Source organism: Gnatocerus cornutus, chromosome 2, assembly GCF_029298725.1.
Source record: "Gnatocerus cornutus isolate USDA-ARS CGAHR chromosome 2, icGnaCorn1.1, whole genome shotgun sequence".
NCBI classification, from domain to species: Eukaryota; Metazoa; Arthropoda; class Insecta; order Coleoptera; family Tenebrionidae; genus Gnatocerus; species Gnatocerus cornutus.
Window position 1 is genome coordinate 18,486,614 of NC_142234.1, and position 13,119 is coordinate 18,499,732.

A 13,119-nucleotide genomic window follows, 5' to 3' on the forward strand; every position below is an offset into this window, starting at 1 on the left:
AGCTTCTTAAAAATGACCCCGAAGAGATCCTTTAAAAATCGATTTCGGTCAATATTGGTTTATTCGAAAAGCAAACTTAATTTATTGGTGCTCATTACGTTAACAAACTTTTAGTTAAATCAAACCCAGAAAAATTAAATAGGTACATATTGACTTTACAAAAAGAGGATTACCGGAGGATATTTTAGTAGTAATTACAGACGTAAGACAATGGTTTAACTTCCCGAGAATTCTGTTGGATTTTGCGACACAAACGCCACGAGGAATAAAAAACGAAGAACCCGAGAAAAGTTTTATGTTTCACAGATCTCGCTAATGCACGATAAAATCCAAATGACAATTTATATTCTAACAATTTGGGAATTTTCACGTTAGTGCAAGACATGGCGGAAATTCATTTGGACGAGCCACGGGGGATGGAACACGTCATAAACTTTACTTTAATAGTTAAGGATGTTTGATTGGGTTAAGTGTACCTAAGTGGGAGGGTTTAAAAGAAAAGGAGGAAAGTTGAGGAACATCAAAGACCCATCAAATTGGGGTTTAGGTACTGAAGTAAGTTTGGACGTTCTTCTGGAGTATCCGAATTTCAATGGTCAAATTATTTTATTCATTATTAAAATTATTATTTAATTAATTGTTTTAATCTGCCCAATTGAAATGCCCACGTTTATTTGGCAAATTAAAAATATATTACCCGAGTTTTGCATCCTTACAACTTTTCTTCTTCAGAAATGATTTCCCACTTCTGTATTAAAAAATGTTGTTGGCTGATAACCTAATAAGAGTTGATATGACTTCGACATATTTTACCTACAAACTCATGTTTAATTAATATTGTGGGAAAAATTCAGTTACCGTCAGGTGAAATTCCCAATAGACAACCAATCAAACACATTTTACCATTGAATCTAATACAATATTTTCGTGCAACCGTGGAGGCTTTGAATTGTAAAAAGTTATTACCATAATTGAATTCTAAATTTTCATGATTGGAGCGAATGCATGCATTTTCAGCAATCTTTCAAACATTCGCCGGCATTCGGATACCTCATTTGAATGCCATTGAAGTCGCGGATATAATTGTGTAATTTTTCTTTTTGTTTCGTTCAGTTTAGGTGCTCGACACTAATTGCTTTATTTTACTGTTTTTCAACAGAGTATTTGTCTTTTGGAAATTCCATTGTCATGATATAGCCAGGAATGTATTATTACAAACAAAACCGACGTAACTGAAGGTAAACACAAGTCGTCACACTTCAATCACGACGTATGCTTTCATTCACAGTCTCAGGTGTGTGCTTAAATATTTATCAGCTCGCAAGTAATTTTTAACTTCAATAAATACAGGTCTAATCAGTTTAGGACGGTTTTGGCACAGAAACCGCTTCTGCATGCTATCGAGAAAACAAACCGAGCGCAAATTAATTTCGCAATCTCTAACACTTTCCATTCCCCGACTTTAACAGAGGTACAAATTGCTTCCTCCTGTCGATAAATTAATACCGAATTGCTTCGATCTTTTACGTTTTAAGCAAGAGCGAGCTCCAATCGCTGAAATGATCATCCGGAGCTCATGCACAATCGAATATGAATTATGACAGCTTGATGAGATTTTTCAGGATTTTCAGAGTTTTGCGAAAAGTGAGCGCTTGCGCGTGTTATTTTGCGTGCGATAACTTGCAGTTTCTCATCATTTGAAAAGCTGTGCGCGGAGTTGCACGTCTCCGGAAAGTGAGTGGAGCGATGAAGAGCGCCTTTAGTGAACTTGCCATGGATGGTCATTGAGCCTCAAAATGAACAACACGACTGGAAATTTGCTCGAAAACTTTACCGCTCGGACCGAGAATGTGACTTATTGTGAATTGAGCAACGTACGAAAGGCCTTCGCGGTTTATTATCCGTACTTGAGTTTGATAATTTGCATCTTCGGGTCTGTGACAAACGTGTTGAACATTTGTGTGTTGACGAGTAAAAAGATGCGATGTCCGACGAACTTGATCTTGACTGCGTTCGCGTTCGCGAATTTATTAGTGATGGTGGAGTATATTCCTTTCGTGTTTTGGTTTAATGAGAACAAACAGTTCGCGTCGCATTTCACGTACAGTTTGGCCGTTTTTGTCATTTGTCACGCGGTTTCCACTCAAGCCTTGCACTTCATCTCTTGTTGTCTCACTGTCATCTTGGCCATCTGGCAATACATCGCCGTCAAGTTCCCCCAAAACAACAACAAATGGTGTAGCAATAAGATCACGAAAATCACCATTTTATTCACGTATATTCTGTGTTCGGTGGTTTGTATTCCCTTGAATTTGTCCTTGAAGATTGCTGAAGTCCCGGTCAGTGTGGATGACAACGGGAAGATCACCCTCAATCGTTCGATGCCCAACGTCACCATCCATGTCACACGTTATGTCAACGAAGCTTACCAATACGCGAGTTCTTACGTCTACGCAATTGCCATCAAGCTAATCCCGAGCATCTTGCTCACAGTGCTCTCTTCACTGTTAATAGTAGAACTCATCCGAGCCAAAGAGCGCAAAAAGAATCTGATGAACCCAAAGAAGGGCGAAAATACAAAAATGAGGAAACCAAGCCAGAGGTTTTTAGAGAAGGAAAAACAAGCTGACAGGACCACGAGAATGTTACTTGTTGTTTTACTTCTGTTCCTGATGGTGGAGTTGCCACAGGCCATTTTTGGAATGCTTAATGTTGTTATAGGGAAGGAATTTGAGCGCCAGTGTTACCATCCGTTGGGTATGTAGTTAAGAAGTTCCATTTAATAAACTTTTATAGCACATCAATGAGTTTGATCGGTGAATAAAAGTTGTTTGATTGAGATGAGCCCATTAACTAAGACGGGTAAATTAAAATGAATTACGCACTGGGACTAACTTTATTATAAATCGAGCACAAGACACAAACTTGCTGCTAGCTAAAATTTTGTTTCTGTTTGGAAGCGCTAATTGATTTTACCTTAATATCAGACAATGTTCTGGAAGTGATAATTACATAATAAATTGCGCAAGGCAAACTTTAATAAGGATAATAACGTAGGTGTGTGCTCATAAGTGAAACCCCCTCGTGTGGTATGAAATTAACTTCTTGCTTGTATCGATTTAGTTCGCAATAAACGACGTTCTTAATACTTAATTCATTTTAATACAAATATTTTAGTGTGAACTGGGTCAAAGTCAGTATACAAGAGTCCAACTTAGAGGACAGAAATACACAATTTTAAAACAAACCAAAAAGTCAAGAATAACCGGAATCCAAATAAACGCCTCAAAAGTGTAGGCGCATATTTAAATTTTGCCATAAAAATTATTCTACTTCTACTGAAAAACTGGTAATTCGGCAAGAGTTGGGGGAGTTGGGGATGAAGGAATTTGTTTATTTTAAAAGGGAAGGCTGATATACATCATAAAATTTTCTTTTTTTTGTTTCCAAAACAAAGCGTCGGTAAAAATGTTTTAATATCCGTATAATAGAATTTTATTAACTTGATATGTTTACATGAAAAAGATTTTAAAATACGAAGTAGCTTATATCAATCGGTTTTATTGCGTGGAGAAGAAGTGGGAGGATTTGATCTGAATAATTCTAAAAGATTATTTACCGCAATCGCCAAAATTTTTCTGGAAAACTGTTGTCATCTCCCAAAAACGCTGCTTTTAATGATTTGTGAGTCAGTTTTGAATATAAGAATAATATAAAATTTTTAGAAATTTTTGTTTACACTGGCCCAACCCAAAAGTGCTAAAATTTGGAAATAAATATCATAATTTTGATAAATGCAATGCGATAACAATGAAATTTAAAGGGGTTAGTTGTTTTAATTCGCTTATAAAGTCTGCCAAATTTCACAATTTTAGAACAAGAAACAAGAATTTTAGAAATTTTTATTTATGGAGCGATGGCAAAATTGTCATAATTTGAAATTAAATTCCAAAATTCTGAAAAGTGTGACGCTATAAGAATAAAATTTGGAGGCCTTTGTTGCTTTGACACGCATATAAAGTCTGTCAAATTTTAAAATTTTAGTCTAAAAAACAAGAATTTTAGAAAATGTTATTTACGGGCCGAACCCAAAAGTGCCATAATTTGAGAATAAATACCATAACTTAGATAAATGCTATGCGATAACAATGAAATTTAGAGGGGTTAGTTGTTTTAATGTGCTTATAAAGTTTGCCAAATTTTAAAAATTTTTAACAAGAAACACAAATTTTTATTTATGAAACGAACGCAAAATTGTCAGAATTTGAAAATAAATTCCAAAATTCTGAAAATTGTGACGCTATAACAATGGAATTTGGAGGTCTTTGTTGCTTTGACACGCACATAAAGTCTGTCAAGTTTTAAAATTTTGGGACAAGAAACAAGAATTTTAGAATTTTTTATTGATGAGGTGAACGCAAAAATTTTAAAACTGTAGAACAGGAATCAAGAATTTTAAATATTTAAATTTATGGAGCAAATCTAAAATTGTCAAAATTGGAAAATAAATTCCGTAACTCTGTTAAATGCTATGCTACCACAATCAAATTTCACGCCTTAGTTGCTTTGACACGTTTATACAATTTGCAAAATTTTAGAACAAAGAACAAAAATTTTAGAAATTTTTATTTAGGTATGGGAGAAATGCCAGAATTTGACGGGCTTTCAAGTCATCGCTATCAATCTTCCATCGTTTAGAAGTTACGATACAAAAAAATCAGATAAAAATTGGCATTTTCATATATGTAAAATTCAATGAGATTTATAGACATGTATAAAGTTTCGAACTGATTTTAATATTTATACGCCCAGAATGAAGTATCTTAGAAACCTTGAACGTCGAATTGTTTATTGTTAAAGTTAAAGCTCAAAATTGTTGAAATAAACTGAAATTTTCTTGGAAACAAAACAAGTGAAAACGACACCCAATTAGTCACCAATTTGCTGGAAAATCATCAGTAAATGAGGAGGCGTTATCACAGAAAATTTATTTCATGCATCTTCACTTTTCACCGGACAATCTGGAAGCAGTAGATGCATAATTTCATGAAAAATTGATCTGGGCAAAAAACTATGGATTAAGATTGATAGGAAAATCTGTTAAAATTATTATGCTAAAAGTAGTGGGGCATTAATTAACTTCCTTACCATTTCTGCATGAATGTTATTAATGAACTTCGAAATTGAGACTTATATGTATAATTATTATTAATTATGTACAAATATCTCAGAATCCTGACCTGATAGAGCGTAACAAAATAGAATCCGTAACAAAATCTACTTTCTAATTGACATTTTGTCTCGCATCTAAGTTTGCCAAAAAAATTAAAAGCACTCACGCAAAGATTCTTCTCATATTGGCTGATCGCCAATATGACTCCCATGTCAATCAGCAGATATAATTCGTTAATAAAATCATGAAGTGGCGATTAATCTTCAGTTTTCAGCAGCACACGTCGGTACAAATATTTATAGACACCTGGTATTAACGGAATATAAAATCAACATAAATTATATCTTTCAATTAACTAGAAATTAATTAAAAAGTAAAAATAGTCAATCAAGACCTTGACTTTTGTAATTATCACAACATGACTATCTAAAACATGATCCTGTCAGAATTATCTGAAGCCTAACCCAATTAACGACAATTTCGAGTGGGACGAATTCATCATTCATTATCATAAAAAGGAAGATTTCATTCCGGATGGTAATCAATATCCGGTGTAACTGGGTAAAATTTTCGAGATTAATTAAGACCACGTGGGTTTCTCCTGTTTACCTAAAAGTTAAATGTCACCCAACGTTACTCTTTCTGCTTTGATCTTGATAACCGTCTCTGAAGTGGACCTTGTTACGGCTGAATTCACGTCAATGTTGAATACAAATTTATTTCAGTATCTTACCTCCATAAATATTTTTTTATTTTTAGCCCACCTTGTTTGTTTAACTTTAATATTTATTACGGAATAAATTATTTAGAGAAGCGCCGGTGCAAAAATTTCAACACTTTCTAAATAAACCGATCAGTTAATTCAGGGTGGCTGCAGATTCTATTGATTTGCCATTTTCTCGTGTTACAAACCGAGCATTTAAAACAATAACACCATTGCAAGAAACTTTTATTTTTTGAGGGCGTCAAAAGATTCCCTTGGTTCAAAGAGGATTATAATTAAATTGCTAACAGTTGCTTTGATGCCCTAAGACTCGTTTGATTTCAATTTAATACAGTCCTGAATAATTCATTTACATTTCAACATGTTCCGCCTGTTGCGAAACAAATGTTTATACTCGTCTGAAGACAAATAGCTTGTCTTCTTGCAATGAGTGAAGTCTGAACACCATTTATCTTGCAACTCTCAATTTTTCCGGGTTTTTCAGTCCGGAAACTGTCGGAGATTGCTTTTATTTTTGCTGTACAATCCGGACTAAAAGCTTTAAATCTGTCCGATAAAGTTTTAAAAGCTCAAAGCATTTATTCGTAATTAGGAATAATTTAAACGCACGCAAATAAAACCGCAAGCTCTTGTAGATTTCGGGGCGCTCTTTCGATGGTCAAAACTGCCCCCAGGCAACTCCCGGAATAAATTTTTTATTTCCACTTTTAAGTAACTCCGCTTTTTATTTTTTTTTAAATAATTTTAGCTGTTTTTCAGCGGAAATGCCTGTTATTTTTTCCATCATTTCAATTTCACTTCGTTTCCTTCATAGGAAATGTAAATTGACAAAAAAATTATCTGAAATCGCATCTGGCTCATTTATCTCAAAAACTCTCAAAGAAAACTCAATCAAACTTCAGTTATGACTTTGTGGCCGGAGATAACGATTAATAATCTCCTCCTGAGCGTTAAAACGATCTGACGTGGCAGTTTCCCGGCTAATTCAACCTGGGCCGGATTTAAAATATTCAAGAGCGCCATAGTTTAATAGGACAACAGCGCCCGTAAGTTCGGCTTTGTATCATTAACCGTAATCGAATCCGAAGGCTTTTACAGAAAAAAGCACTTTGAAACCATTAGCCAATTCAGTATGTATCTCCTGAATGTTTTATTAAGTTTGAACCAACATTTTCATTTATAACTATGAGGCTAGATAATCTACTACATCTCTAGAAAAAAGAATTCTTATGTAAGTGCATCTCTCGAGGCGCGTCTTCCACGACCCTTTTATGTGGAGAAACCACATATTTGTAAGCTTTTACAGAGCTTTATGGCTGTCATAATTGCACGCACGCGTATGTTCCCACGCCCAAATTTAATAAAAGCTCCTTTTTAATTTTTAGTACTTTAATTTGTTGTGCATGGCGTCCGCACATTAATTTTGGAATTCTATACACGTGCGCCATACGCCATTAGAGATGTTACGCTGATTAAACTTTTAGCTTCAAATTACTGATTATAACATCAAACCCGATAATTGCAGTGGTAATGCAAGATATAAAATCTAATTAGATTTCTGACGCCTACTGCTGACTTGGCTGTAAAATTAACAAGTTTCACAAACAAAGAAATTTAATTACGAGTTTTTCCACACGGTGAAAATGTGGTATGTGTAATGTCACGTTTTCATTTACAAAAACTTTTAAATTAGCACGAAATTTCGATTTTCATCGTTCATATATCTCGGTGTTATTTTAAACTCAATCAAATTACAATAAAAATCATGGGGTGGGAAAAGCGCTTTCAATATTTTAATTAATGTAAACATTGCTAACCTTTATTCAGCAGTTACATGTTTCAAAAATTTGCTGTTCAGGCGGAGAAAATATTAATGAACTGTTACGAAGAGATAAAGGCCATAAAATGCACGAATTGAAGCCAAATGTGGGACATCGTTTTTATGAAAATCTGTGCAATCTGGATGAATCGATGATGCTTGGGGATAATCAATCATCAAGGATCGGAAAAGATGTCAGTTGAGGTGATATTTACATTTTCCATGAAGTGAATTGGAAAATGATAAATTTATGAAGAAAAGAAAGTGCTGAGTTGGATTGCATTAAATTTAAAAATTGTAATTCAAATTCCGCGTCGTAACAGTCTTGAGAGGATAAGAAGCTAAGAATCTAAAAATTGCCTTTTTTTATTGGTAACAAAAACGTTTATTTATTTTTCATCCAGTTAGTTCAAAAGCTCTAGAATCTTGGGACAGAGAACATTAATATCGATAAAAATCGCTGTTTCCATTGATACCGGAATTGCCCGAATCTGAAACCTCTTCGTCCTGAAAAAAATTACCGTTTGCTGGTAGATCGCATATGTTGAAACGAATTATTTTAATTTATGGGAAATATGACGAATCGCATCCTGTACGAAACTCTGCTTGGTACTAAACTCAATAAATTTGGAAATTCAGATTCTGCGCTTGATAGGCTAAAATCGATTCACACAGATCGAATAAATTTCCGTCAACGTAAAAAAAAAACTTCAAATGTTATTGATCGCCCGTACAAAGCTTGCAGTAATGTGATTTATGTCGAACAAAATGAAATATTTTAACCACCGCAAGAGACAAGTCGTAAATTCGTTGAAATCGAATTGTATTGCAATTACCCACTACCGAGCCTCCATAATTCAAAGAGCAGAAGTTGGACGATATTTTCTTGTAATTGGACCATTTCAATTAATACAGACTTCAAGCTCACACCATAAAATCGCTCATCGGATATTTGCAGAAATTATTTGTACGATTATCACTGAATTATAAACATGCATTTCACATGCAGCTACACAATGGCAAAAAGAATATTTTATGTAAATTACATTATTCAACTCCAACGTAAATCGACAACTTGTCTGCATGTTTACACCGCACTTTCAATGGATTTTCCAGTGCTTCGGTCTTATGTGGGTTTGTTTAATGTTTTGTCCTGAACTATTACCTAGTTTTTTATTTTTCTGGGGCAGCTATAAAACTGTCTCATTTCATGTCCTTCGTCATACATTTTCACCTATAACTTTTCTCATTTTTTTAATGCAAGCCGCGAAATTCATCTTCCTGCGTCTTTCGCGCGCATAAAAGTGCGTTATATGATGTAACACGTAATAATTCTTGTCATCAACGCGGTTTATATTCAGTGAGTAACATTTCAAGAATTCACGTTATGTGGTGGTCTTAAAAATATTCTTTATGGACGGCTTTTACTCTTGTATAAATTAGCACTAGTGGGAGCTTTTAGCAACCCTGTGAAAGAGACATCAACAGATCGAAATCCTGCAGCCTCCGGTGTAAATTAGCGGGAGCGAATTTAATACAGAGCGTTTTTCGCGTCCAACTTTCACTAGCTTGCAATAATAAACCCCACTGGGGCTTGTTAATTCAAGTTTTCGGCGCAAGAAGAGAATGTTGAGCATATGATCCACAGAGAACCGAACGCAATTAATTTACTCGGTTTTACCTTTACTAACAAAAGCATAAATTGTTTCTTAAATTACCAAACGTTCGTTTATGTAATCGAAAGCCGATACCAAACGACATTTTTATTATCGAGAAAAATGATACTAAAGTCTTACTACTGGAGTTTCATTTAAGCAAATGGCTCAGAGATTGTTTATTACGTTGTAAAATCACGACTTTAAACAAAGCTTGGAGTCGTGAGAAGGTGTTTGTTTTGATCGGTGAAATCCAGTGGAAACGACTGTTTAAAATACATAAATAAGTACGATGTAATTTCAGTTCAACAATACACAATTTAACGGAAATTTTCTAATATGAACCAGCAGCTGCGATGAAAGTCGACGTCGTCAGGGTTCCACGCGCGGATTCAATTCGGCAAAATGAACAATAACAGATTTTATTTTTTTGGTTTGCTATTTTCCGGCTGAAAATGTAAACAACCTGTCGGCAATTGATAAATCAAAACCGACGTGCATATTCTGCATTTTAATCTACACTATATTTAACTCGATCCATGATTTGCAATGATTTGAAGAAAGAGTAATTTTGGGGGAAATTTATTTTCTTTTCAAAGTTACGGATTTTTGTGAGGAGTAGTTTAGGTGTCAACATAATAAAACGGGAGATCCTGTGAAGTTTGAGGTACGAATTCTGAAGTATGCACAATGAGAGAAAATAAATTTTCGGCAACTTTCAGCTGGACAGTTCTCATTTTTGTTTATTGACTGAAAAATTTGTTCTTGATCTCGGTTTTTTTTATCCTTGACTTTGTTTTATTATCATTGCAATTTTACCTTTACTTATCATCTTTATGTCCTTTTTTTGTAACTCACCAATGTCAAATTTCGACTATTTATTGATTTTGAGCCGCTCTTTCGATTAGTATAAAATACAAACGGTTTGACGACGTTTTTTGTGTCCAAACCCTAAAAATATGTTCATTTTCATAAATATTTATACATTTTGAGATGCTCTTTCCATATGACGACGTTTTCGTGTGAAAAATCGCATCGCTGAAGAATGTCAACCTCTGGTACTAAATTCAATAAATTTGGAAATTCAGATTCTGCGCTTCGATTCGCACAGATCGAATAAATTTCTGTCTACCTACGTAAAAAAAACTTTAAATGTTATTGATCACCCGTACAAAGCTTGCAGTTGTCTGCATTTTATTCTACACTATATTTAACTCGATCCTTATATTTGCAATGGCACTCAAGAAAGAATGATTTTGGGGGAAATTTATTTTCTTTTCAAAGTTATGGATTTTTGTGAGGAGTAGTTTGGTGTGTAAACATAATAAAACTGAAGATCCTGTGAAGTTTCAGGTTCGAATTCCGAAGTACAATGAGAGAAAATAAATTTTCGGCAACTTTAAACTGGACAGAGTTCTCATTTTTGTTTATTGACTGAAAAATTTGTTCTTGATCTCGGTTTTTTTATACTTGACTTTGTTTAATTTGCATTACAATTTCACCTTTATTTATCATCTTAATGACTTTTTTATGTAACACAGCAATGTCAAATTTTGACCATTTATTGATTTTGAGCCGCTTTTCGATTGGTATAAATTACAAACGGATTTGACGACGTTTTAGATGACAAAATCTGCGACTTGTTTTAAGAAACATTTTTCTGTTTAAAAAAGATAAAAACTTTAATTTTGATGAATATTTATACATTTCGAAATGCTCATTTCATATGACGACATTTTTGGGTCAAAAAATCTTTAAAACGGTCATTCCTGAAACCTTTTGAAGCCATATCGCATTCATTTATACAGTAAATAAGACATAATATGCTTATTTTAAGCAGACTTTCACATAGCATGCAAACATAGTTTTATAATTTTCCTAGGACGAAAAATAACTGCATTAGAAACTACTGAAATCTCAGGGCGTTGGCGCTGCGACATTGCAAAACGATTCAAGTATTTTTGAGGATTTATATTGAACTATTTGAAATCTGATTGGGACTTAAACTCGATAAAATTCTTTCAAAGTCGTAATGTCTTTTTATTGCATATCTGAAATTATCATCAGATCAACTTTAAAACAGATTCGCTACAGGGCGAAAGTAATTAGCCACTTCAGAGCTTTTATTGGAGCAATTCATTCCAATGCATTTAGATAAACCTTCTTTGGTAAAACAGTTATCCCGAGTTTACTGAATTACCAACAAAATCTCCGGCTTTCGTTTAAAATAATTGAAACCACATCCTATGAGACAAAGTAAAATATGTATACTCAAATCAATTAAAAATTAATTATTCTTTAGATCTAATAATTACATTTTAAATTGCACATGAAGCAAAAATACACGCCTGTTTTACATTTAGTGTAGCGCGTCATAATGTGACGTGAAATTACGTAAGAGGACTTTTCCAATCAATTGAATTTTTACGGGTATTATCATGCGCCATAAAGTTACAAAAATAGCTTTAATTATTCCGAAACGCGGTGATGAACGACGATACGAAAATGTCTTATTACATTATGATAATGTAATGATATGACTGTGTTTACGCATAAAACAGCAAAAAGACGGATAATTTCACGTGTCAATATTCTGCTATAATTAACTGGTGTCATCCCGAAATGTTTGAATGGTTCTGGTCTGGTTCCTATCGCCATAACGATCCGCTGTTTATCTTCTCTCATAATTAAGCTGACATATGCGGGTAATGTTCTACTTATAAGATTAGAATTCGGTAATAACTAGACCAGGATTCGAAAAAAAATCCGCTCAGTTAAACGAGGAAATCTGATTTTATAGGCGGCGAATGTTTTGGATAAATGTTTATTCGAATTATTGTAATATTTTTGCAGTGGGAGGAGGTAGTCAAATAGTTTACGGATAACTCGTAATATTCCGGGCTTCAATGTTTTTCTTGTTGCAGGTGACATTGTGGACGTCCTGACCTTAACAAATTTCTCCATCAACTTCATTCTCTACTGCATCATGTCGAAGAAGTTCAGGATGGTGTTCAAGGAATCGTTTTTTCCATACGTCCCTTGTTCCAACATTTCTAAGGAAAATTGGATATCTTTGAATACTCTCCAAACTTATGTATAGACTGTAAATAAACAATAACTTAAGGACTGTGTTAATTACTGTAAATTTGCATTAGATTTAACAGGGTAATTAGATTTACGTATTTATTTAATTACAAGATCTCATTTTGTGTATAAGTGTACATTTCCGTGTCTAACGTTGTTAGGTGAACAAGAAATAAAAAAAGTTCGAGCCACTGGTAGAAATTTAATTATTTTCATCGTTAAAGGAAAAGTAAACGTTTTTCTAATTACAATCGTTTGATAAGAACCAATATCAAAATCCGTTTACTTTTCTTGTTTGTGTATCAACAAAAATTCCATCAATTAAATCGGCTAAAACTGAGCCATTTCCTTTCTTTTTTTATTAAACAATTTTATCTGCGTGATTTGATCGTTCTATGCAAGAGACTGATTAAAGTTAATCTACATATTATTATGGAAGTATTTTTATTAGCCCAATTTCCGCTGCACGCAAAGTTTACTGTGTGCCTTAAAACTAATTAGATTCTGATCTAAATGAATCCACTCATGGGGACCAATTCAAATTTCAATCACTGATAACCGACTTTTTGTATTTATTTAAGTAATGAAAAGAAAACTGAATCTCCTGTCGGTCTTGTGTTCGTTGCAGTGCTCAACTTCAAGGTTTTTAAGACCCCCAGTTGAA

General features: G+C 33.9%; 1 protein-coding gene across 1 annotated transcript; it reads left to right on the forward strand.

Annotated features, from left to right (window-relative positions):
• The first annotated feature begins 1,684 nt into the window (after positions 1-1,684).
• LOC148179743 (G protein-coupled receptor dmsr-1-like) lies at positions 1,685-12,646 on the forward strand. The gene is made up of 2 exons (XM_088029284.1): positions 1,685-2,757; positions 12,296-12,646. Exons 1-2 carry the CDS (start codon positions 1,797-1,799, stop codon positions 12,469-12,471), a joined length of 1,137 nt encoding a protein of 378 aa, XP_087885410.1. The 5' UTR covers positions 1,685-1,796; the 3' UTR covers positions 12,472-12,646.
• Positions 12,647-13,119: the final 473 nt, after the last annotated feature.

What these genes read in the sequence shown, in the direction of transcription:
- LOC148179743 (XM_088029284.1), top strand. Translation starts at nt 1,797, where the DNA reads ATGAACAACACGACTGGAAATTTGCTCGAAAACTTTACCGCTCGGACC. An exon ending in CCAGTGTTACCATCCGTTGG is followed by an intron (nt 2,758 to 12,295) that starts GTATGTAGTTAA and finishes TTCTTGTTGCAG; the next exon opens with GTGACATTGTGGACGTCCTG.